Source organism: Artemia franciscana, chromosome 1 (assembly GCF_032884065.1).
Source record: "Artemia franciscana chromosome 1, ASM3288406v1, whole genome shotgun sequence".
Classification (NCBI taxonomy): domain Eukaryota; kingdom Metazoa; phylum Arthropoda; class Branchiopoda; order Anostraca; family Artemiidae; genus Artemia; species Artemia franciscana.
Window position 1 is genome coordinate 53,783,288 of NC_088863.1, and position 22,906 is coordinate 53,806,193.

Sequence of the window (22,906 nt, forward strand, 5' to 3'; positions counted from 1 at the left end):
TGCGTGATGTTATACGAAAGCTTAACAAAAGACAGTCCATGGGTTATGATGGCATATGCGCCCTTCATTTACAAAATGGGTCTGATAGGCTTATGTGTCATCCTTCTTTGTTGTACCAAATGATTTTTTTCTGCGGTATAGTTCCAGATTCTTTTTGTGTTGATCTTATTTCACCGATTCTAAAAAAGGGAATGCTCATCGTATCGACCTATAACTGTTTCAAGCGTTTTTGCGAAGGTGTTTGAATTACTTATAATTAATAACCTACGTTCTATCTGTTACATGCCTCCTCACCAGTTTGGCTTCCAGCCTAAGCTTGGTTGCTTCCTTGCTCTAAAATGTTTGTGCAATTTATTGATTGATGCAGATAAATCCGGTGGTACTCTAGCACTTGGAACATACGATGTTAGTAAAGCATTTGATTCGTTGTTGCATCCCCAAGCAATGAATGAGCTTTTGAACCGTGGTGTATCGCTAGATTTAGTTAGACGTCTTTTGTGCATGTACCGCCATATGAAAGCAAAAATACGTATACCTGGAAGCAATTTGCTGATTGATGATATACCAATTCATATCGGGGTTAAGCAGGGTGCGATTACTTCTCCCACGGTTTATAATAATGCAACGCTTCCAGCTCAGTGCCAACTTTCTTAGTGCTGAATATATATCGGTACTGATTGTCGATGTTATGTTATGCAGACGACGTTTTTAATATTAGTAGGACTATCAGTGGGCTAGAAAAATGTTTTTTGGAGATATGTAAAAACTACAGTGATATTGGACTTTCCCTAAATGCTGAAAAATGTGATGTTTTGATTTTTAATGAAATAGATACGACTAGATCAGATAATATATCTATAGATCTGAATGGTACAGAAGTAAAGCCTTGTTTTAAGTTGAAATATCTTGGCCTTCCTATTGGAAAAAATCTGAAGAAAACTAGGCTATTGATGCTAGAAATTATGGAAACGAAAATCTGTCGTGCATATGGTACAATTGTTAGTTCTCACTTTCATTTGAATAGAGCCTATCTTGCAAGAATTTACAATAGTGTCGTCCTGCCACAAATTCTGTATTTATTACCGTTTTACCCTATATTTAGTGAATCTGACCATCTTTTAGTTTTAGTTTCTTTTTGTTTGTCTTTTTTGAAGTGTAATTCCGTATCAATTGAAATGCACGGTAATTGAATTTTGTTCTTCTTCTTTTCTTTTCTTTTTTATTTTCCTTTTCTTTTCTTTTTTATTTTCTTCTTCTTTTTCGTATTGTTTTTATTTGTATGTGTATTGGGGTTGAAAGCCCAAACAAGCTTTGCTTCGGGCCATTTGCTTGTTTTGTTTTGTTATTTATATTAATAAACCCATCTTTCTCTCTCTCTCTCTCTCTCTCTCTCTCTCTCTCTCTCTCTCTCTCTCTCTCTCTCTCTTAGGATGAAACGCGTTTTCTTCAAATTTGCGAAGTTTCTGTTGCGAGTTCCTCCGTAGACCCGCAACTCCTATTTGATGAAAAAATATAGCTTGTCTGGCCCATGTGCTAAGTTAGCTGAGCTGAATGTACACATGTGCAATAAGCAAACCGGTCATGAATGGCATAATGTTGTTTTTTGACGTGAAATTATTTTTGTTTGTATTTTAGAATGTAATTACAATATATTGTTTCTTTCTTCTTTTTTTTCCTTTTTTTTTTCAATGTACTCCATCACTTCAGTATTTGGTATGATGGGTTATAAATAAATTCATACATAAATACATTAACTTGGCCCAAAAATTGAACATATCGTAAAATTCGACTCAGCTAAGTCCAGTGATATTCAACCCAGAAAAAACCGCACCTAGGAAGAATGCAATCCATAAAACATTGACTTCCCAAAAAAGGTTTGACCCCTCAAAAAATTCAGCCCTTTCAAAGATATACCAATAAAGTTCAGCCCAAGGAAATTTCAACTAAAGAGTTTCAAAAGCTAGGAAGAATGAAGGTGGGAAACCAAAAAAGGGGAAGTTTCAAGGGATAAATTTATTTTAATGGGTTGAACTTTGCGTGGAATGAGTTTTCACGGGTTAATTTTTTAGTGGTTGAATATCTCAGGGGTTGGATTTTACTTGAGTTAAGATATCTATGTTAAGCTATGCTTGGAATTGATTTTTCTGAATAGAACTATGCCAAAAGTTTCGTTTTGCGTGTTGAATTTCGTTTGGGTAAAATTCTACCCTGTTAAGTAATGCTGGGGTTAGGTTTGATCTTTGATCATTTGCGTTGACACTGTACTAATACCAGAATTTTTCTAGCCCTAACTTGAATCAATCCGAATTTTTATAGTTTTAAGTCAGTTAAAACTAGCTAAATCATGATGTTTGCAAAATCTCATTTATATTTAATTAATTTTAATTTTGCTGAGTTTGGCTTTTGAAGTTTCGTTTAACACGTGTATCCTTTCGTACAATGCACAAGGGAGACTATAACAGATGTTTGGTTGACTTAAGCAATGTCTTGGAGCTTTAACTAGTCCTTGGAAAAATGATTATTGCAAAACCTGTTTAAAAAAACAAAAAAAAAACAACTGATTCTGCACCGTCCCCGGAAAGACATAGGCCTATTCTATGCAAATGATGCTATTATATTATACTCCACTCAGGTGAAAATACAGCAAAGAAAGAGTGTAAGTACAGCAAATAAATAATCGTTACATATTTTCGGACCAGAGTAATTACAATGTGTAAGAATAATTTCAATCTTAAAAAATAAGAATAAGAAACCACACATAGTTGCTTTTTTTAACAATACAAAAAGCATTTAAATGATGCATATTTCTCCCCTTAAATTTCATTTTCAGAAAGAAGAAATAAAGATAAAAGTACTAGAAAATCATCAATAAACTATAACTCATGCGGTCTCGGACGGTTTAGTGCTAAAAGGGTCTTACCTCACTCCAGTCACCAAAGTCCCACATAAAACAAGGACCTTCGTCGCAATGCCGCCTCAACAATTTGGGGTCCAATTCAGTCATATTACAATAATCGAACTTAACAGGCAAATCCTCCACATAACAACCGCTGCCACGCTCCTTGTAGCCAGGACCACAGGTAACAGAGCACTTGCAATTGAAATGCATTCAATCAAGCATGGGTACAAGCAGTATCAAAGAATATTAGTTATTTAAAAGTGTGGGAAATGGAGTTAATCTCTAAACAAGAACAAATCACCACCACCTTGCATTTAGTGTTTCTTGGTATTTCTTGAAAATTAGAAAATGTATGTAATAAGAAACTGAGATCAGGCACTTTCGACTGGTCCGTGGCATATTAAGGTATGGGAGTGGTTTTACATTGACCAAGGATTCTAACTGCATTAGTTCATTTTAGATACTTAAGAATATCAAGTTGATGCTCATTGGTGATTTTTTTTTAAACGACCAATCATTGACCGTTTTATGTTCCTGCGTTAAGTAACTTATATTACAAAATAGCATTGTTAAACAGCTATTCATCGTATTTATTTAGGTAATTTTGTGCATATGCCTACTCGAACAAGAACTATTTTGAAACAATATATATACATTTTGAAGATACAATGCAGACATAACAGCATTTTGTTTTATTAATTTAAAGAAAATCTCCACAGAACGGTTTTTACAAAGAAAATTAAAGATATACGTTAAACCAAAGACGAGGAGAAATAATTAAAATAATTTATCTAGCATAAAACAACCCTAACTCACTATCAAAAAGTATATGAAACCTAAAACGAGCAGAAACTAGACATACGTTGCGCGGGCAACGTGAAGTGTTGCAGCAACCTTTGTCTGGCTTCGCCGACTAAAGTGTTGCGAGAGCAACAGTTTGGTTTTATTTCTTCGCTATCGATCAGTAATCACATGATCAAAGGCTATTCATCAGCTTTGAAAAAACAACAACAAAATAGTATCAAAAGAAGGGACTAAATTGACTTTGCAGCCAGTTGAACTTGGTCCTTTCCAATCGTAGACATCGTGACGGATGAAAAGTTGGAACAATGTCTTATATAATCTAGTTGTTATTATAAAGCTATCCGTAACTTTTCAGGATTAAAATACCATAGGTGACACTAATTATTACGAAACTACTTCATTGTTTTACGTTATCGTTTGTACCCGTTGCGTAAACACTTAATTCTGTCAGATTTAAAGAGATCAAATACAATGTGCACCAATTTGCACAAATTTCTTGCCCAAAGTGAACCGATTCTTACTTATAAGTCCCTCTCCCGTGATAGGCATCAAGTTCACCGGAAACAAATAAATGGGTACACCAACTAGCATAGTTACTAACCCCTCATTGCCGAAGGTGATTATTATCTAACAGCCGAATGTTGCTTACAAGTCCTCTATATGTCTCACAATTTGTATCGGCCAGGATTTCGTTTCAGTGTGTACTTTACTACTGGAGTTGTCAACCCCTTTAAACTTTCAAACTCTTATGCCTCATGACAGAATTTTTGTACCACAAAATGGATGCCATATACTTTGATCAGATCATCAAGAGCTATCGATTGCCGTCGAAAAAATAATTTTATCTGTCTTACTTTAGAAGCCGGTTTTTTTGCCGCAGGCCAACTTTCTAACGTCACCACTTAGAAAGAAGCAAAGGATAAGCTCTAATTTCTTTAGTAATGAGAGAAATTTTAAAGTTTATTAGGCAAATCTGATACCATTTCTCTACCGCAATCCCAAGTCCGAAAAACCGAATGATAGACTCAGCTGAAATCACGAACAGAAAATGGGTAGAAACAATAGATGACAGCACTTTCGGACCCGTGGGAAAATGCCACATTTTTGCTTCTGTAATTTTTTTTATTTATCACTCAAAGAAGATCTATTGGCTGTGGGGCCGGATAACTGCCGTATATATTTAACCACTTATAGATTTTAATCCATCTTCAATTTGAAAGTGATGCCTGCCTGCTTGCGTGCTAAAACGGAGCATTCCACTCAAAAGCAGAAACATGGTTTGATGAAACGAAAGCTTGGCTGCACAACCTCAGATACACCTCTCTATCATAGGCTATGTAACTCCACTTCACTTCGCAAACCATAGGCTCTGGCTCACGAACAAGCAAAAACCATCCTTTTTGGCCCCAGGCAAGAGTTCTGCGGAGCTTTCCAAAATGTAATGTCATATTCATCAGTCCGGCTTGAGGTCCACACTTTTCGTAAAATCCTCACAGGTTAGACCCTTACCAGTTCCCAGGAATAAACTGAGATCGGTGGCATAGGAAAAAAAAAAAACGAGACAAAACCAAAGTGTTGCTCTCGCAACACAATGACAGCAAATATCTAAGTCAAACTCAAAACGTAAAGAAACTACAACAAAGAGGGGTAGGACTAACGTCCCCTGAAGCTTATAAGGACCAGAACATCTGTTTTTATTTGCTAATACTACTGCTACTACTATAACCAACACTACTTCTATTATTACTACTACAACTAATACTATTGCAGCTACTATTACCCCTACTACTACTACTACTGCTACCTGTAGTGCTACAACTACCACTACTACTACTACTTGTAGTGCTACAACTACTATGACGACTACTACTGCTGTTACTATCGCTGCTACTACTACTACTACTACTGATACTACTACTTCTTAATATTACTACTGCAACTATTATTACTACTGATACTACTACTTCTAAATGCTACTACTGCTACCAGTAATACTACTGCTACTACTACGAATACTACCACTACCCCTACTACTACTACTGCCTCCTTTACTATTGATACTAATACTACTGCTATAACTATTGCTACTACTACTGCTGCTGCTATTTCTAATGCTATTGCTACTACTACTACTGCTTTTGCTACAAGTACTCCTACTATTAGTGCTATTGCTACTGCTGCTACTACTACTGCTACTACTACTACTAGTTCAACTACTATTACTACTGCGGCTACTGCAAATCGTAGACGCTATTATTTGGAGTTACAATTAGTCACATTTGCATGCATTCACAATCGTAAGTAGTCGCAAATGCAAGCATTCGCAGCCTTAAGTAAATGCTGTAGGGGCTGTAGTACTAATAGCAATAGTAACATAAGTAGCAGTTGTAGTAGTAACGGTTTTAGTTGTAGAGGTAGCCTTAGTAATTGTAGTAGCAAATAGAATTGCAATTAAATAGCTTCAGCTGTTCCAAAGATATTGCTGATACGCCCGTTTGACAGCCTGCCTGTATTTAGTGTGATTTGACTCTAATCAATATACAAATCAATATCCCCTGAAAATTTCACGTTAATGCCCATATCGATTGAAAGTACATTGTAGATACTCCCTTTCAACATCCACATTTAGTTAAACATACTCCTCAACATGCTCTGAAAGTTTCAACTTAATAGCTTTAAGTCATTCCTAACATATCACAAATATGCACTAGGGATAAACTCTGATGGATACAGTGTCTTCTGTGCTATTTCAACATCTTCCATACCACATGTTTTAGATACACTGCAGAAACACATAGTATCTTTTGATGTAGTTTGACACCTCCCTTAAAATTTCCAGAAAAATAAATTTGACATTGTGTTTTGTTCCTGAGACGTAGTATCTGTGCCATTTTGACTGCCTGAGTGCACCTAAACCTTTTTTTATTTAGTCCAACAGCAGTAACAACAGCAATAATGGCAGTAGAAGTAGTTGTTGCCCTGAAAGTTGTATACTCTCAACTCTTCTTTAGATATTGCTCACACTTTTTTTTGACAATAAGCATAAACATAGTGCCTTTTGATCTAATTTTATTTCAAAATAAACTTTTTATCTAGGTTTTTACTTTATTGCAAATACCGGTCCTAGTATATCGTGCCTCGGTTATTTCGACAACCTGGATGCACTTAAACTATGTAATGTTAGCATTTTTAGGAACAGATCTATTAGCAAAAGTGGTAATAATATTAGTAGCCCTGAAATTTACATTAATAACACCAGTTATGTATAAGTAATATTAATTATACCCTAAGGTGTTGCTGGGATAATCGGCATGTACATAGTGTGTTTCAATTTAGTTTAAAAGAAAAACCTAAAAATTCCCTGAAAGCTTCAACCTAATACTATAAATCATTCCGGAAAACTTTTGATATACCTTTTTGATAAACTGCATGCAGATAGTGTGCTCTGATTTTGTTCATCACCGCAGTTAATATTTCCTTCCACGTTTTTCGTAATACCCTTATAATTAGCAGTAGTAGCAGTCATTGTAGCAGTAATAGCAGGGGCATCAGTTGGAGTAGTAATAGAGAGAGCAGTAGGCTAGTAGTATTAGTTATAGTAGCGACTTTAGTATTCACATAGTACCTTTTTGGATAGTTGAACAAACCCTCAACATGCACTGATAGTTTCAAGTTAAAACCCTTGGCCATTCCTGAAATATTGCTGATATGCCCTTTTGATAACCTCATGCTTTGATTTAATCTAACATTCTCCTCAACAGCCCCTAAGAATTTCACCTCCGCACCAGTTGCTTTACTAGCAGTAGCACCGTTAGCAGTAGCATTGGTAATATTTTAAGAATTAGCAATAGTATGCACCTAGAGCCATTTCACTAGATCAATATCCCTTTCAACATACCCTGAAAGTCTTAACTTAATGCTCTATGCTGTTACTGAAATATTGCTGATACAACCATTTGAAAACCTGGATACACATAGCATGTTTTTATTTAATTTAAGATGTCCCTCAACATTTCTCAAAAATTTCATCGTGACACCTTTAATCTTAATAGCAGTAGTAGTAGTATCAGCAGTAGTAGCAGTGGCCATAAAAGAAGCGGTATTAGCATGCATGTAGTACCTTTTGTTTTGTTCAGTATCTTCCTTAATATATACTGAAAGCTTCAGCTTAAAACTATAGGTTATTCCTGGGATATAGGTCTTATGGCTTCTTGATAGCCCCCAAGCACATAGATTGTTTCAATTTACGTCGATAGCCCCCCCCCCCACAAAAAAAAAATCCCTTGAAGTTTCATCCAATACCCTTAGTTTCATTAATAGTAGTTGAAGCAATACTAGTTGCATTAGCAGTAGTAGTAGTAGTGTTAGCAATAGTATTAGCAGTTGTAGTAGTCATATCACCAGTTGCAGCAACAGTAGCAGTAATATGCACTGATTGCCTTGTGGTTAATTCAACATGCCCCTTAACATATTTTAAATGTTTCAACTGGATCTCCTAAGTCGTTTCTAGTATATTTTTGATATGCCCTTTTGAGAGCCTACATACACATAGTATGTTTTGATTTATTTCAACATCTCGACTTAAAGTTTCGAGAACATTTCATCTTAATATCCTTAGTAGAAGTAGCAAGCTAACAATAGAAAAATAGTAGTAGCATACACATAGGGCCTTTTGGCTAGTTGAACATTCCTTTCAATGTATCGTGGAAATACTCCAAGCCATTTCTGAGATATTGCTGATACACTCTTTTGGCATTGTTTATGCACATATTGAGATCTGATTTAGTGTTCCGAATCCCGCTAAACATTCCCTGAAGGCTGCAATTTAATATTCTAAGCCGTTTTTGAGACATTGCTGATACACCCTTTTGACAAACTGCATGCTCTTTGTGTGTTTTGACTTAATTCAAGAACCTCTATTTTCTGAGAATTTCTCCTTAATGCCGTAAGCCTTACTAGTAGTAGCTGTAGAAGTAATATTAGCAGAAGTATTAAATATTCTCTAAAGGCTTCAGCTTAATACCGTTAGCCTTTTCTAGTTTCTGTTTTAGTCATTTGGTCACTTCAACATTGTTGTATTTTCATACCCATTGAGACCTAGCAATACCTATTTTTCGGGTTAAATCCGTACAGTAATTAGCATCAAGGGTTATTTAAGAAGCTGGGCGTGTACCAAGGAATACAGGTTCACATTAGGAGCACTCTACTCTTGTCCCTAATCCCTTAATACACTTTCCTAGGGACTTTAATTAGCTAGAAGTTTATATAAAATTGGCATTCCTACATTCCATCATTCTACCTGATTTGATCATGCAAGTAGGAAAGAAAAGCGAAATCTTAAAATCTTATTTATTTGGAAAATTAATTGATCGTCTGAATCAGCACAAAAAAAAGCCTAACCAAAACATAAAGCAATTGATCATAACCAGCAGGATTGACAGAACAAGCATAGAAAAACAGAGAGATAGTGGTGATCAGGGGTAACGTTTGGGGGGGGCAAGGTGTTGGCATGTACCCCCTGCCCCTTGACTATCTGGATACGGACCCCTCTTGCTCCTATAAAAATGCTGGAGCTACGCCTCTCGTGGTGATCCAAAACTTTTTTTTCAATTTACTGGCTTTCACACAAAAGAGCAAAACACGTTTTAAAATACCACAGCTATTTATCTTTCCAGAAAAAATACATCCTGATCAATTTTTTCTTTCCTGATCTTTTCGGTCTTTTTCTTTTCTTTTTCTTTTTTTCTTTTCTTTCTCTTCGTCACTCCCCTTTTCTCCCTTTTTTTTCTTTTTTTGATAAATCCAGTTGATTCGTTGTTTCTGTTAGTTGATTGTTTAATTATTCTTTAATTAAGTTTCTGCCCTAGTCAACAACTTTTGTGCTTTCCTGGCAGATTATGTACATTTAATTATGTGTTTTAGTTTAAATATATATGATTGAATTGAATTGAACTGAAAAGTTCCCACTAAGCGTTATCTGTTCGTGTTTAAAAAAGACACAGCTAATTTTTTTTTCCAGAAATAAGGGACAAAAGGCTTATAAAAATACGTAAAAAATCAAACCACAGACAAAAACACACTTTATTAACCGAAAATTAAAGACAATAATCTCTCTTTTTCTCTTTAGACCGAGCTTTGGGAAATTTCCATGAGTACCAAAACTTAAAAGATTGATCAAGACAGGCATCAATAACATCGATGCCTTATTACAATAGGACTGTGTGTCTGAGAGTGGCCTGTTAGATCTAATAGATTTGTTTCTAACAGTTATCCTTGTTAGGTTAAAGTTTATATTCAGTTTGATATTTTTCAGGTGGAACTTTTAAGCTGGCTGATCTGCCACTTGATCACTCTCATGGGAGGTCTACTGAATCAGACTTAAAACAAATGCCAAAAAATTCAAAAAGAATCAGCCTTCGGTAATAAGAATTTAGTCAGGCATTTATATTCTAAAGTTCTTCCGCAAAGATATAGTTAACTAGACAGCTCATCAACCAGTGCAATCTAATCATTTTAAAATTAAGAATTGTATTTTGTTTTGTTTGCATTTAATTGATGTTGTATATGGCCATTTGGTGATTTTGTTATTTCTTTATAGTAATCAATTTTGGAAGTGAATATAGTGTTTAAGTTTTCATACAGTTTCATACTTCCATTGACTGTGGAATGGGATGTGTGTATAATGTAGAATATACACTTAGTACTTAGCCAAACTTAGCACTGGAATATAGTAGAATTATGACTAAGTATAGCTAAAGATATGACATATTTTGTAAACATGGGTTCGCACCTAAAAAAGCTCTTTCAACAAGGTTGTGAAAAACCGGATTTTTTTTTTCTTTTTGGCTTTGAAAATTTTAGTTTAAACGCCGGTCCCTAGAAATCAAAGAGTTATCGAACAAAATAAAATGTTCTGGAAGATTAGAAATATGTTCCGAAAGGACTGAAGTGACATCTATAGTGAAATCTAAATAGGGCATATTTTGTAAACATGGGTTCAAAGCTAAAATAGCTCTTTCAACAAGGTAGTGAAAAACGAGAGCCTTTTTTTTTCTTTTTGGCTTTTAAAATTTTAGTTTAAACACCGGTCCCTAGAAATCAAAGAGACATTATCGAACAAAATAAAATGTTCTGGAAGATTAAAAATATGTTCCGAAAGGGCAGAAGTGACATCTATAGTGAAATCTAAATAGGGCATATTTTGTAAACCTTGGTTCGAAGCTAAAACAGCTCTTTCAACAAGGTAGTGAAAAACCGGAGTTTTTTTATTCTTTTTGCCTACTCGTACTTTTGTTTCGTGAAAAATTAGGTTTTATCTAATTTTAATATACTTAGAAAATAAGGTTAAAATACTCCAATTTTCTTTTCTTCTGCAGATTTGTGTGTTTCTTTTTGATGGGAAGATAGCTATTTCGATTTATCAGGCAGAGATTCTTTATAATTTCACAAAAGCAGCACATTACCACTACTTATTTCATTTATGCTACTTACAGGGCTCCATTCGCCAAACTTCCATTCTGGACATGCTTCTCCGGAGCAATACTGTGTTATCTCCAAAGAGGTTTTATTACAGTAAAAATCCTCAATTTTTTTGCCTCTATCGTCATGACATGAAAATGACCTTCTTTGAATACCTCCACCACATGATTTTGTACACTAGAAAAGCAGTTAATTTGTTAATTGAGCTATTTAGAAGCCAAACTGATTAATCTACTTTTAGCAATTTTCGGGATGCTAGCTTCAATTATATTAATAAATTATATATATATATATATATATATATATATATATATATATATATATATATATATATATATATATATATATATACATGTATATATATATATATATATATATATATATATATATATATATATATATATATATATATATATATATATATATATATATATACATATATATATATATATATATATATATATATATATATATATATATATATATATATATATATATATATATATATATATATATATATATATATATATATATAACAAACACAGCCACTAACAAACAAACAGATAAGAAATGCAGCGCAATGAATTATTATTCCTATAGACTAATGATTCGTCAAAATGAAGAAAATTATATTTTAAAATGCCGTCAATTGTTTCACCAATACATCGTTGATATGTATGCAAAGAGTGAATCAGAACGGTTGCTATTTATCTGTCTGAATCAGACCGAGCTCCGCTCTGAACAATACATTCGTTTGTGAGATGCAGTTATAAATGACAGTAATACCACTAACGTTGGAAGATTAACGATTTTACCTTCGTCATATGCCGGCAGTTCCCGTCATACGCACGAATATGGTCAAGATGCTATTGCGTATGTTCGTTTCTATGGTCGTCCAGATTTATTTACTACATTTACATGTAATCAATCTTGGGACGAGATAGAGCAGCTTTTACTTCAAGGACAATCGACGGTTCATAGACATAGACATTACGGCCCGTGTCTTCCGGTAAAAGTTGAAATCACTGATAAACTACATAGTAAAACTTAAAGTGTTTGGGTCAGCGCGATGCTGGTTTTGGAATGCCAAAAACGAGGACTGTCACACGCACATATTTTAATCTGGCTACATGATAAAATTACTTTTCATGAGATTGACGATGTGATTTCCACTGAAATACTTGATGAAAATGTCGATAAGGGCTTATATGATATTCTGGCAAAAATATGATACATGGACCTTGCGGTGCACTGAATGAAAATTCACCATGCATGGCCAAAGAAAGGTGCACAAAGCAATATCCTCGACTTTTAGTACCCAACACAATTACCGGCAATGATGGTTACCCACTATATAGAAGAAGATATGGTAAAATATCAATAATAAAGAAGCATAACGGTACCACCATCGAAGTAGAAAACCAGTGGGTTGTTCCATATTCACCTTTATTATCAAAAACATTTAATGCACACATAAATGTTGAATACTGTAACTCCGTAAAGGCAATCAAATCCATATGTAAATACGTTAACAAAAGCAGCGACATGGCAGTTTTTGGCTTGCAGTCCAAAATCAGTGATATCGTTGAAATCGTACAATATCAGGCTGGAAGATACATAAGCAGTAATGAAGTTGTTTGGCGAATTCTTTCATTTCCGATACAACGAAAGTCCAGCTGTTGTTCACTTAGCGGTATATTTACAAAATGGACAACCTGTTTATTTTTTGGAATCCAACGTGCAACAAAGAGCCCTGAATCCACCGGATACAACGTTAACTTCTTTCTTTTCGTTATGTCAAAATGATTCTTTTGCAGAAAACTGCTGTATACTGAAGTGCCTTCGTATTACACGTAGAATGCTAAAAAGAAATCATTTGAACGTCGAAAACAGGGTAAGTCAGTCGACGGCCAACCTACCATCTTCAAAGATACCACGATAAGAAGACTTTACACCATTCACCCCAATCAACATGAATACTTCTTTCTCCGCCTGCCTTTGGCGAATGTACCCGGTCCGACGTCCTTTGAGTATTTGATAACTGTAAACGGTACTATACATGACACTTACCGTATTGCATGCCAGGCTCTGAATTTATTGGATAATGACCAACACTGGGATAACTGCATCAATGACGCGTGTGAAACGTCAACTCCAAGTAAAATTCGTGCATTGTTTGGAATCATACTAACACTTTGCTCTCCTTCAGCTCCTACAGAGTTATGGGAGAAATATAAATCGAAAATGGCCGAGGATATACTCCATCGAAAACGGTTAGAGACGTCAGTTATGACCTTTGATTTTACATCAGAAATTTATAACTACACTTTAGTTATTATTGAATATTTGTGCGTATGTATGGCAAACAAACCTCTTCAGGATTTGGGAATGCCTTCACCTAATCGTAACGCTGCCGTTTTGACATGTGTAGAATTGGATCGTGAACAAAGTTACAACACGAGTGATCTATTGTCGTATGTACAAAATTAAGTAAAAAAAAACTAATTTTTTTAGCTGAAAGTAAGGAGCGACATTAAAACTTAAAACGAACAGAAATTACTCCGTATATGAAATGGGTTGTCCCCTCCGCAGTCCCTCGCTCTTTGCGTTAAAGTTTTTAATTTTTTTAAAAAGTAGAATTGTGGCAAAGAGTCAAACTTTAGCGTAAAGAGCGAGGAATTGCGGAGGGGACAACCCATTTCATATACGGAGTAATTTCTGTTCGTTTTAAGTTTTAATGTCGCTCCTTACTTTCAGCTAAAAAAATTAGTTTTTTTTATTTAATTTCTGAACGTTTTTGAATTAATGCATGTTTGGTTTTGGCTCTCCGCACATAAATTATTAAAATGAAATTTGTATATTAATTCTTTTTTTAGCTAAATGGCTTTCTCTTAGTTTTGATCAGACGATTTTGAGAAATAAGGGGTGGAGAAGGAGGTTTAGTTGCCCTCACATTTTTCGGTTACTTAAAAAGGCAACTAGAACTTTTAATTTTTGACGAACGTTTTTATTAGTAAAAAATATACGTAACTTAAGAATTAACTTACGAAACAAACTTTCATAATCTTATATTTTTATTATGCATACGTGGGGGTTTGTACCCTCGTTAATACCTCGCTCTTTACACTAAATTGTAAGTTTTGTCCCAATTCTTTAAGAATGACCCCTGAATCAGAAAGGCCGTAGAATAAATAGTTGAAATTACTAAAAATACTTTAGCATAAAGAGCGAGGTATTTATCTCCTCCTAAATACCTCGCTCTTTATGCTAAAGTATTTTTAGAACCCCTCGTATGCGTAATAATCTCTGTTCGTTTTAAGTTTCAATGCTACTCCTTCCTTTCATTTGAAAAAACGTTTTCATGTTTATTTTTCATTGTTTTCTTATAGTAATGCTAGAAAATCCTGCGCCCTTTTCATTGAATTTCTCTTCCCCCATGACAGATTCCTCCAAGGAAAGATCCTCCAACATAGCCCCCTCCCCTCAGCCCCACCCCCAAACAAAAAAAAATCCCCTTGAAAACGTTTGTACACTTCCAAATAACCATTACTATATGTAAACACTGGTCAAAGTTTGTAACATGCAGCCCCTCCCCCAGGGATTGTGGGGGAGTAAGTCATCCCCAAAGACATAGTTATTATGGTTTCCGACTATGCTGAACTAAATGGCTATCTCAAAATTTTGATCCGTTGACTTTGGGAAAAAATGAGCGTGGGAGGGGGCCTAGATGCCCTCCAAATTTTTTGGTCACTTGAAAAGGGCACTAGAACTTTTCATTTCCGTTAGAATGAGCCCTCTTGTGACATTCTAGGACCACTTGGTCGATACGATGACCCCTGGAAAAAAAAAAAAAAAAAAAAAAAAAACAAATAAACACGCACCCGTGATTTGTCTTCTGGCAAAAAATACAAAATTCCACATTTTTGTAGATAGGAGCTTGACACTTCTACAGTAGGGTTCTCTGATACGCTGAATCTGATGGTGTCATTTTCGTTAAGATTCTATTACTTTTAGGGGGTGTTACCCCCTATTTTCTTAAATAATGCAAATTTTCTCAGGCTCCTAACTTTTGATGGGTAAGACTAAACTTGATCAAACTTATATATTTAAAATCAGAATTAAAATGCGATTCTTTTGATGTAGCTATTGATATCAAAATTTTATTTTTTAGAGTTTTGGTTACTATTGAGCCGGGTCGCTCCTTACTACAGTTCGTTACCACGAACTGTTTGATAATATTTCTAAGTTAACGTCTGAGCAAAAAGACATTTATGATAAGATGATGCATTGTGTAGATAACAACGTTGGAGAAATATTCTTTTTGGATGCGCCAGAAGGTACTGGTAAAACCTTTGTGATAAAATTGATTCTGTGATAAAAATTTCATCAATTCGATCAAAAAATGACATAGCGTTGGCAATTGCGTCGTCCGAAATAGCCGCAACGTTGCTGCCTGGTGGAAGAACTGCTCATTCCGCTTTGAAATTGCCTTTGAATTTGCATTATACAGAAATTCCCACGTGCAATGTTTCCAAATCATCTGGGATGGGTAAAGTATTGCAGCAATGCAAACTTATTATTTGGTACGAGTGCACAATAGCACACAAAAAATCGCTCGAGGCTCTGGAGCAATCATTACGAGATTTACGAGGAAATTCAAAACCCTTTGGCAGCACATTAATATTGATTGCGGGAGATTTCAGGCAAACATTACCTATAATACCTAGATCAACCCCTGCGGACGAAATGAATGCTTGCCTGAAAAATTCTAATTTATGGGCACACGTAAAGAAATTTAAATTAACTATAAATATGCGTTTTCGATTGCAAAACGATGACTCTGGTGAAATATTTTCAGGTCAATTGCTGGCAATTGGAAACGGAAAGCTCCTAGTAGACTCAATTTCAGGACGTATACAACTGCCTGCTGAATTATGTAATTTAGTGACGTCCAAAAATGAATTGGTTGAAAAGATATTTCCGAATATTCTAACCAATTATAAAAATCATAAATGACTCAGTGACGGAGCGATATTGGCAGCCAAGAATAAAGACGTCCACGAAATCAACAATATTATTTTGAACAAGATTCGAGACCAGGAAGTAATTTACAAGTCAGTCAACAAAGTTCTGGAACCATATGAAGCGGTTAATTATCCATCTGAATTTTTAAACTCCCTGGATCTCCCAGGGTTTCCACTACACGTGCTACAACTAAAAATAGGCGTAACAATAATACTGTTACGACATATTAACCCACCAAAGCTTTGCAATGGCACGCGACTTGTCGTAAAAAAAAAAAAACAATGGAAAACGTAATAGAGGCAACAATCTTGACAGGGCCTTTTGAGGGTGAGGCTGTTCTTATTCCTTGCATTCCCATGATTCAAACGTATCTGCCGTTTCAATTTAAAAGATTGTAATTCCCAATTCGATTAGCATTTGCAAACACCATCAACGAAGACCAACTAGCTAGTATATATATATATATATATATATATATATATATATATATATATATATATATATATATATATATATATATATATATATATATACATATATATATGGCTTCGCCGCCGGGCTCCGGGCACTCGGCACGCAGCTGGCTTCTGTATACGGATTCTCATTGTCGCCTGTCTTCTAACCGCAGACGTGAGCCTCTTGAGCTTCCACAGGTTCGTTACGACTATCCCTGGAAAAATTCTTCCTTAAAGTCCTGACCTATTTATATCGTTCTTGTGACCTGAAATGTCAACGATATAATATATATTGTTATTGTTATTAATCGTTTACTTAATTAACAAAAAAAGAAATATCACTCTAACAATAAGACGTTTCGTTGCTAGTTATCAGGGCTTCCTTCCACAGTCCGTTATATATTCTTTTTTCATTTTCAGGTGTAGCAGAACTTGTAAGCTAAGTTGTCTTTCCACACGAGAAAATGCAAAGTATAACGTTCCATGATTAAAAAGTGGAGGACTAAGGTAGACACCAACAAATTTAAAAGTTTGCCATTGCGATTTGTGTATAGTCATGGCAAAAGCGGGTCGAAGTGGAATTGATGTCGTTGAACACTACATCCAAGTTGACATTTACTAGAGTCCACCGTAACTCGGGATATGTGAACTTCTTGTCCTTATTTTTCCCCAGTAATTATATTCACCTTAATTGTATTGTTACATTGTTCAGTAACGATAACGCGGGTTCCATTACACATCCCTTCTGAAATAGCTAAGTTCCACAAAAGCACAACTTACGAATTTCGCTTTATTTTAGTTCATGCGGTAATAAATCTGCTGTTTCAATTGAATTGAGGAATTCTGGAGTATATTCAATTCCTCCATTTTCTTTAACTTTTACAGAACCGTAACTATTGTACGATTTGTATTCCGTTGGAAGGCGATCGCCAATTTTCGCATTGATTTTACTAACTTCTTTGTTGATTATAGCTAAAATAACTAAATCCTTCATTAAATGGAAACAATGCTTAGACAAAAATTCTCTAAATACTTCCTCAATTAAATTACCACTGGAAATTATGTCTTCCGGTAACTTAACTTTATTAAGTTAATTTTATGGAAGATATCCATTTCCAGTTCGAGTATGTACTTTGCAAATGCTTCCTATATATATATATATATATATATATATATATATATATATATATATATATATATATATATATATATATATATATATATATATATATATATATATATATATATATTCATATATATATATATATATATATATATATATATAATAATAATTTATTTATCACCCACTTTACAAAAACAGAGGTTAAGTGGAATGAAATACAAAAGAAAAACAGAAAAGTAATACAAGAAACAAATTTAATCACATACAGAAAAAAGACGGGTAAGGCGATGAAAACATCCTAGCCTATAAATCGCTTCAATAGCTAGATTGGCAGATAATTTTTCGAAAGCACCAGTAATATCTGTCGCACATTACTTTTTAACCAGTTTTGTATTCCGGTAAGAACGAGGTAGATATAAGAGAAATTTGCAGTACCGGTAATAATTTATACGAATACGTTTTAGATCACCAGTCAACAGAAGTGGCCTAATACCAGAACAGAAGAGTACAGAATGATCGCAAAAATTTGAGTAAAGCCGAGTTAGCGCTCTTCTCCTATAGTGTCCACGATTTGCTACAATCTTAGAGAACCGAGCCTCAGCTTATCACTAATATCTTTGACAGCACGAGACCGGAGAGCATTCATAGAATCGCAAACTGTTATACCAAGCCAACGAAACGATTTAACACGAGGAATACTAAAACCACCGCAGTGTAGTGAATCTGAACAATTATTACCGTTGAAAACAAGAAACTCGCACTTGTCAATATTTAGGTACAGGCCGAGATCGCGAAAAGCAGAAGTAACTGACTTCACTGAACGGGCAAGACCAGACTCAGTTTGACTAATCAGAAGAAGGTCATCCGCATAAGCCAGATATGAGATATCAGATGGTCCTAGTAGGCACGTAGTCGATATTTTTGATAGTACATTTTCTATACAAGCATTAAAAATATACGGCGAAAGAACTCCCCCTTGTCTTACACCGCAACGAACAGGGATATGACCAAAATAAGAATTATCTAATGACTTAAGGCGAAGGTAAGAATGGGAGTACCAAAAACGAAGCACGTGAATTACCAACGGATTTACTTCTCTCTGGCATAATGCTGTCCATGCTTGAGTATGACAAACACTGTCAAATGCTTTAGACAAGTCTAGAGTTGCGAAATGAAGTACACGACGAGTGCGATGGGCATCTTTTAATAAAGAAGTCAAAGCACGGTGAGCATGCTGACAGCCTAGCCCCGATCTAAAACCAAATTGATTATCATTATTTAGAGCAAGCTTAGTGATATAAGGTAGTAGGAGGTGTTCAAAAAGCTTGCTAAGAGTACAAGCTACCATTATTGGCCTATAAGAACTACAAGAAACCGGATCTTTTCCTTTTTTTAGAAGTGACGTAACGCTACCGCATAAGAACGAGTCGGGCACAAACGAGCTACTAAAACACATTTGAAAAAACAGTTGGAGATGAGATACCAGTTCAAAAGAATTCAGAACAAGATTCAAAACACTAATCCCATCAATATCCAAAGATTTTGATTTTAAACCCTTAATACTTTTAACAATAGCCCACTTTTCAACTGGAATCACATGTCTCTGACATAAACGTGACGGCAAATTTTTTTCGAGCAAACGTGAGAAACGCTTATGCACTGCATAATTAACTTTCGAAAATATTTTTGAATAATGTTCGATCCAAGATGGACGAGGTATAATATCACTAGAACTTGTATCCGGAAACTTGGCAGAATTTATCACTTTTCGCCACTCACTATTACTTTTCGGAAAAGTTTCACCGGAGTAACGAACGGCACGAAGATGGCGTTTATATTCGAGTTTCGTCTTTGTTTTAGATCAAACACAGTACCCCGAGAAGGTCGACCACAGGCAGACCAGATTCTTAACCAGAATTTGGCCTTATTCTTGACTTTTTTCAGCAAAGGATCACACTTCCAAATTAGTTTTTGGGTATTCCGCCTGACACGGATCAGTGGGACGGCCACATCTTCAGCTTGCTTTATACATAAGATAATGTCACAATAATAGCGATTCAAATCAGCACGAGCATTGTCAATAATGGGGTACGCATTTGTGCAAAGAAGATGGAAGGGGACACGTACGGTGGACAGTAGAGCTCCAAGTGTAGCAAGGTAAAGAGGTATGTTCGCACTAGACCAATCACGTTTTTCAAACCACTTATGCGACAGTGATGGTTGGTTCGAGTATACGTCAGAAGTAACCGTAATATCAAAATACAGAGGTAAATGATCATAATCTCTTTCATCTTCATCAACATGCACTGCTGAAGTTTGTAATGAATGATAGCAGATACAGTGGTCCAAATTTGAGACAGACCACTACAGTGGATATATGTAAAACTGAGGTATTTCGCTAGGACCTTAAATGCTGAGGGTAGACACTGAAAAAGCGCTTCTTTTCGTGTCGAGGAAACGTTGCTGTCACAGTTAAAGTCGCCTATAAGCACCCACTTATATCCGAGACGCTCAATACCAGATATGAGAGTCTTTAATTTGTTGCAGGCATTAGCATAACTGGAGAAGGAAGAAACAGATCTTCTATCATGGGGCAAATAGGCGTTGATTAGGACCACGTCTGCAAGCCGGATTGCAAGATAGTGTTCAGAGGATTGGTAGCAGCTAGGAGACAAATATCTAGGCAAAGATCGCTTAATTATACAGGCAAGACCGCCAGAAGGCCTGCCTCGGGTACGGCGGGCATTCGTGGTGAAAACAGCATGTTGAGAACTTCGCCTTAGAAAGTTTACACTGCAACTTGGGAGCAGGTGTTCTTGTAAGAGAACAACATCATGATTAGCTAGCCATATATTAACATATGGATTGCAACAACTGATCCATATTTTGTAAGCCATACTTGGGAAGCAAGGGTGCTTCGTCAAGTAGGATAACATCTACTTGAACTAATTCTAAACCTCTGCTTGAACCAGGTCTTATAGAGGAACCAAAATCTAAGGAAAGTAGAACTTTCTAGCCGAAGGCTTTGTGTGTTGTTAGTCCAAATGACAATTAAGTTGTTGTTATTCCTTTATAAGCCATACATTCTAATTTGTCATTTTTTCCATCCAAAATGTGGTACAAGGTCTTATAAACAAATGTTTTACCGATACCACCTGGTCCATTTATAAAAAAAAAAAAACATTTTTTCCCAACATAATTAGAATCATTGACAGCATGTGAAATATTGTCAATAATTTCAAGCTGTTCTCCTTGCAGAGGCCGATACATACTATCTCCAGTAACAGCTGATCAACTAAAAGATCTACTAGCTGACTAGTTTTGGTCGTTTTCGTTGGTCACAATGTTGTCCATACCATATCATTCAACCCAAAAACTTAAATTTCGACCTTCTATTACCATCATATTTTTCTTAGATGCAATATTCTCATATGCACGCTTTGCTTCAAGATCTTCAGCTAAATCACTTCGTCTTTCATGCCAAATGAAATCCTCTGCCAACTGGTTTTTGAATCTTTCCCAAAGAGCTTTTGGATCTGCAGGATCACCAAAAACAAGAATCCGTGTCAAGAGTATTCGCAGTATAGAAGGCATTTTGGACAGTCCAAATTCTTCTAAGGCGTCGAACCACTGTTTATTGTCGATTTCAAGGCCAACGCCTTGTTGTGTCGAAAATACACTTCCAACATTGAGCCTTGTTGTATAATATCTACCAAATATTCATGGGCTTGGCTGACATTTGCATTAGGTAATTTCCAGGAAAATTAACATTTAAACCTTGAACGACATGGCTCTTTTTTTTGGATATCTTAACTAAGTAATCGCCAGCAGGCTTCAGTTGGTGTACTGCAGCGTCCTTCCACATAGGTTTCTGCTTCACTGCAAAGCATGCACCATTCATTTTCGATAACTGTTATTGAAAGACAGTCATGTCTCTCGTGTATGTATTTATATAGATACTTTACCGGACCGATATTTCCAACATATTCGACATTTATGTGACATTCGAATTTTTTAAGCATGTGAGGATTATATGTGGCGACATGATCATTATCACGAGTAATTCGCCGATTATTGGAATCTTTTCGATAAACAGCACCGTCATGTGAAAATTCTTCTCTATTCATTTCGTCTAATGCTGAATCTTAACGACACCGATACTTTGGTTTTCCAGCATCGGCTAGAGATGTGACTGAATTGTATTGCTTTGGAAATTGAAGCGGCATTTTCCGATTGAAATTTTCCATTTTTATTGATCATTCAATTCGGATTTGGATTTAAATTTCCGCATGGATTATGAATCATCCACTTTAAGACCAATTCTCTTATTAATGTATCGTTGGAATTTCGGCTGAAATAAAATCATCAATTTCAACTGAATTATCCATTCGATCCTGAGGGCTTATGATCAATAGCAAATGCATGTGTGGTAGTCCACGTTTTTAAAATTCAATCGTATACACATATGCTGCCTCCTTTTAAAATATGTGTTCCTTGTCAATATCCTTGGTTATATAATCAAATTTTAGTTTTGTAATTCGATTAATGGGATCGATAAGATCTTGAGGGGACTTTTCTGCAATAGAGCTATCATCAAATTTAATACTTGCTGCTTCTTCATATTCAGGCCAATCCGGGTTGCACGTCACAGTTATAAAGAAATCTGGGGCTCCAAGGCAACAAACAATAGCCAAGGCACCTTCATAATGTTCAGCAAAGTAGCGTGTTGATCCGAAGAATGATGACGTTAGTATTACTTTTTTTTTACCAACGAATGCATTCTGTTTTGAGGCTAAGTCATTGAGAAGTCGTTTAACACCTACGTAGTTTTCAGTAATAATAGTATTTTGGTTGAATCTATTCCATTCAATACAATCACAATCAACAAGAATATTGGTGTCGACATGGTACTGTTGGAAAAGTCTTTCGCCAAAATGCAAAGCATTTAAACCAATCCGACGTAGGTCAGGTTTTACAGCTTGCATAGAAAGGCTTTTGGCATGTTCAGGTTAAAAAGAATACAATGTCTTACTAATTGAAACCGTAATATATGTCTACGACTTACATAGAGTGTTTGAAGTAGCCATATCCTTTCACCATCCTGAAGTTCCAGCAGGAAAA

The 22,906-nt window shown here is 35.5% G+C and overlaps 1 protein-coding gene across 7 annotated transcripts in view; it reads right to left on the reverse strand.

The window, feature by feature from the left end:
* Positions 1 to 22,906, reverse strand: part of LOC136031369 (A disintegrin and metalloproteinase with thrombospondin motifs 9-like) — a 466,037-nt gene that overhangs the window by 169,954 nt on the left and 273,177 nt on the right. For all 7 annotated transcript variants that reach the window (XM_065710922.1, XM_065710894.1, XM_065710885.1 and 4 more), the window contains 2 exons: positions 11,195 to 11,359; positions 2,921 to 3,091 (listed from right to left, as the gene is read on the reverse strand). In XM_065710922.1, the coding sequence (XP_065566994.1) occupies positions 2,921 to 3,091; positions 11,195 to 11,359 (336 nt within the window). The remainder of the gene's footprint in view (positions 1 to 2,920; positions 3,092 to 11,194; positions 11,360 to 22,906) is intronic.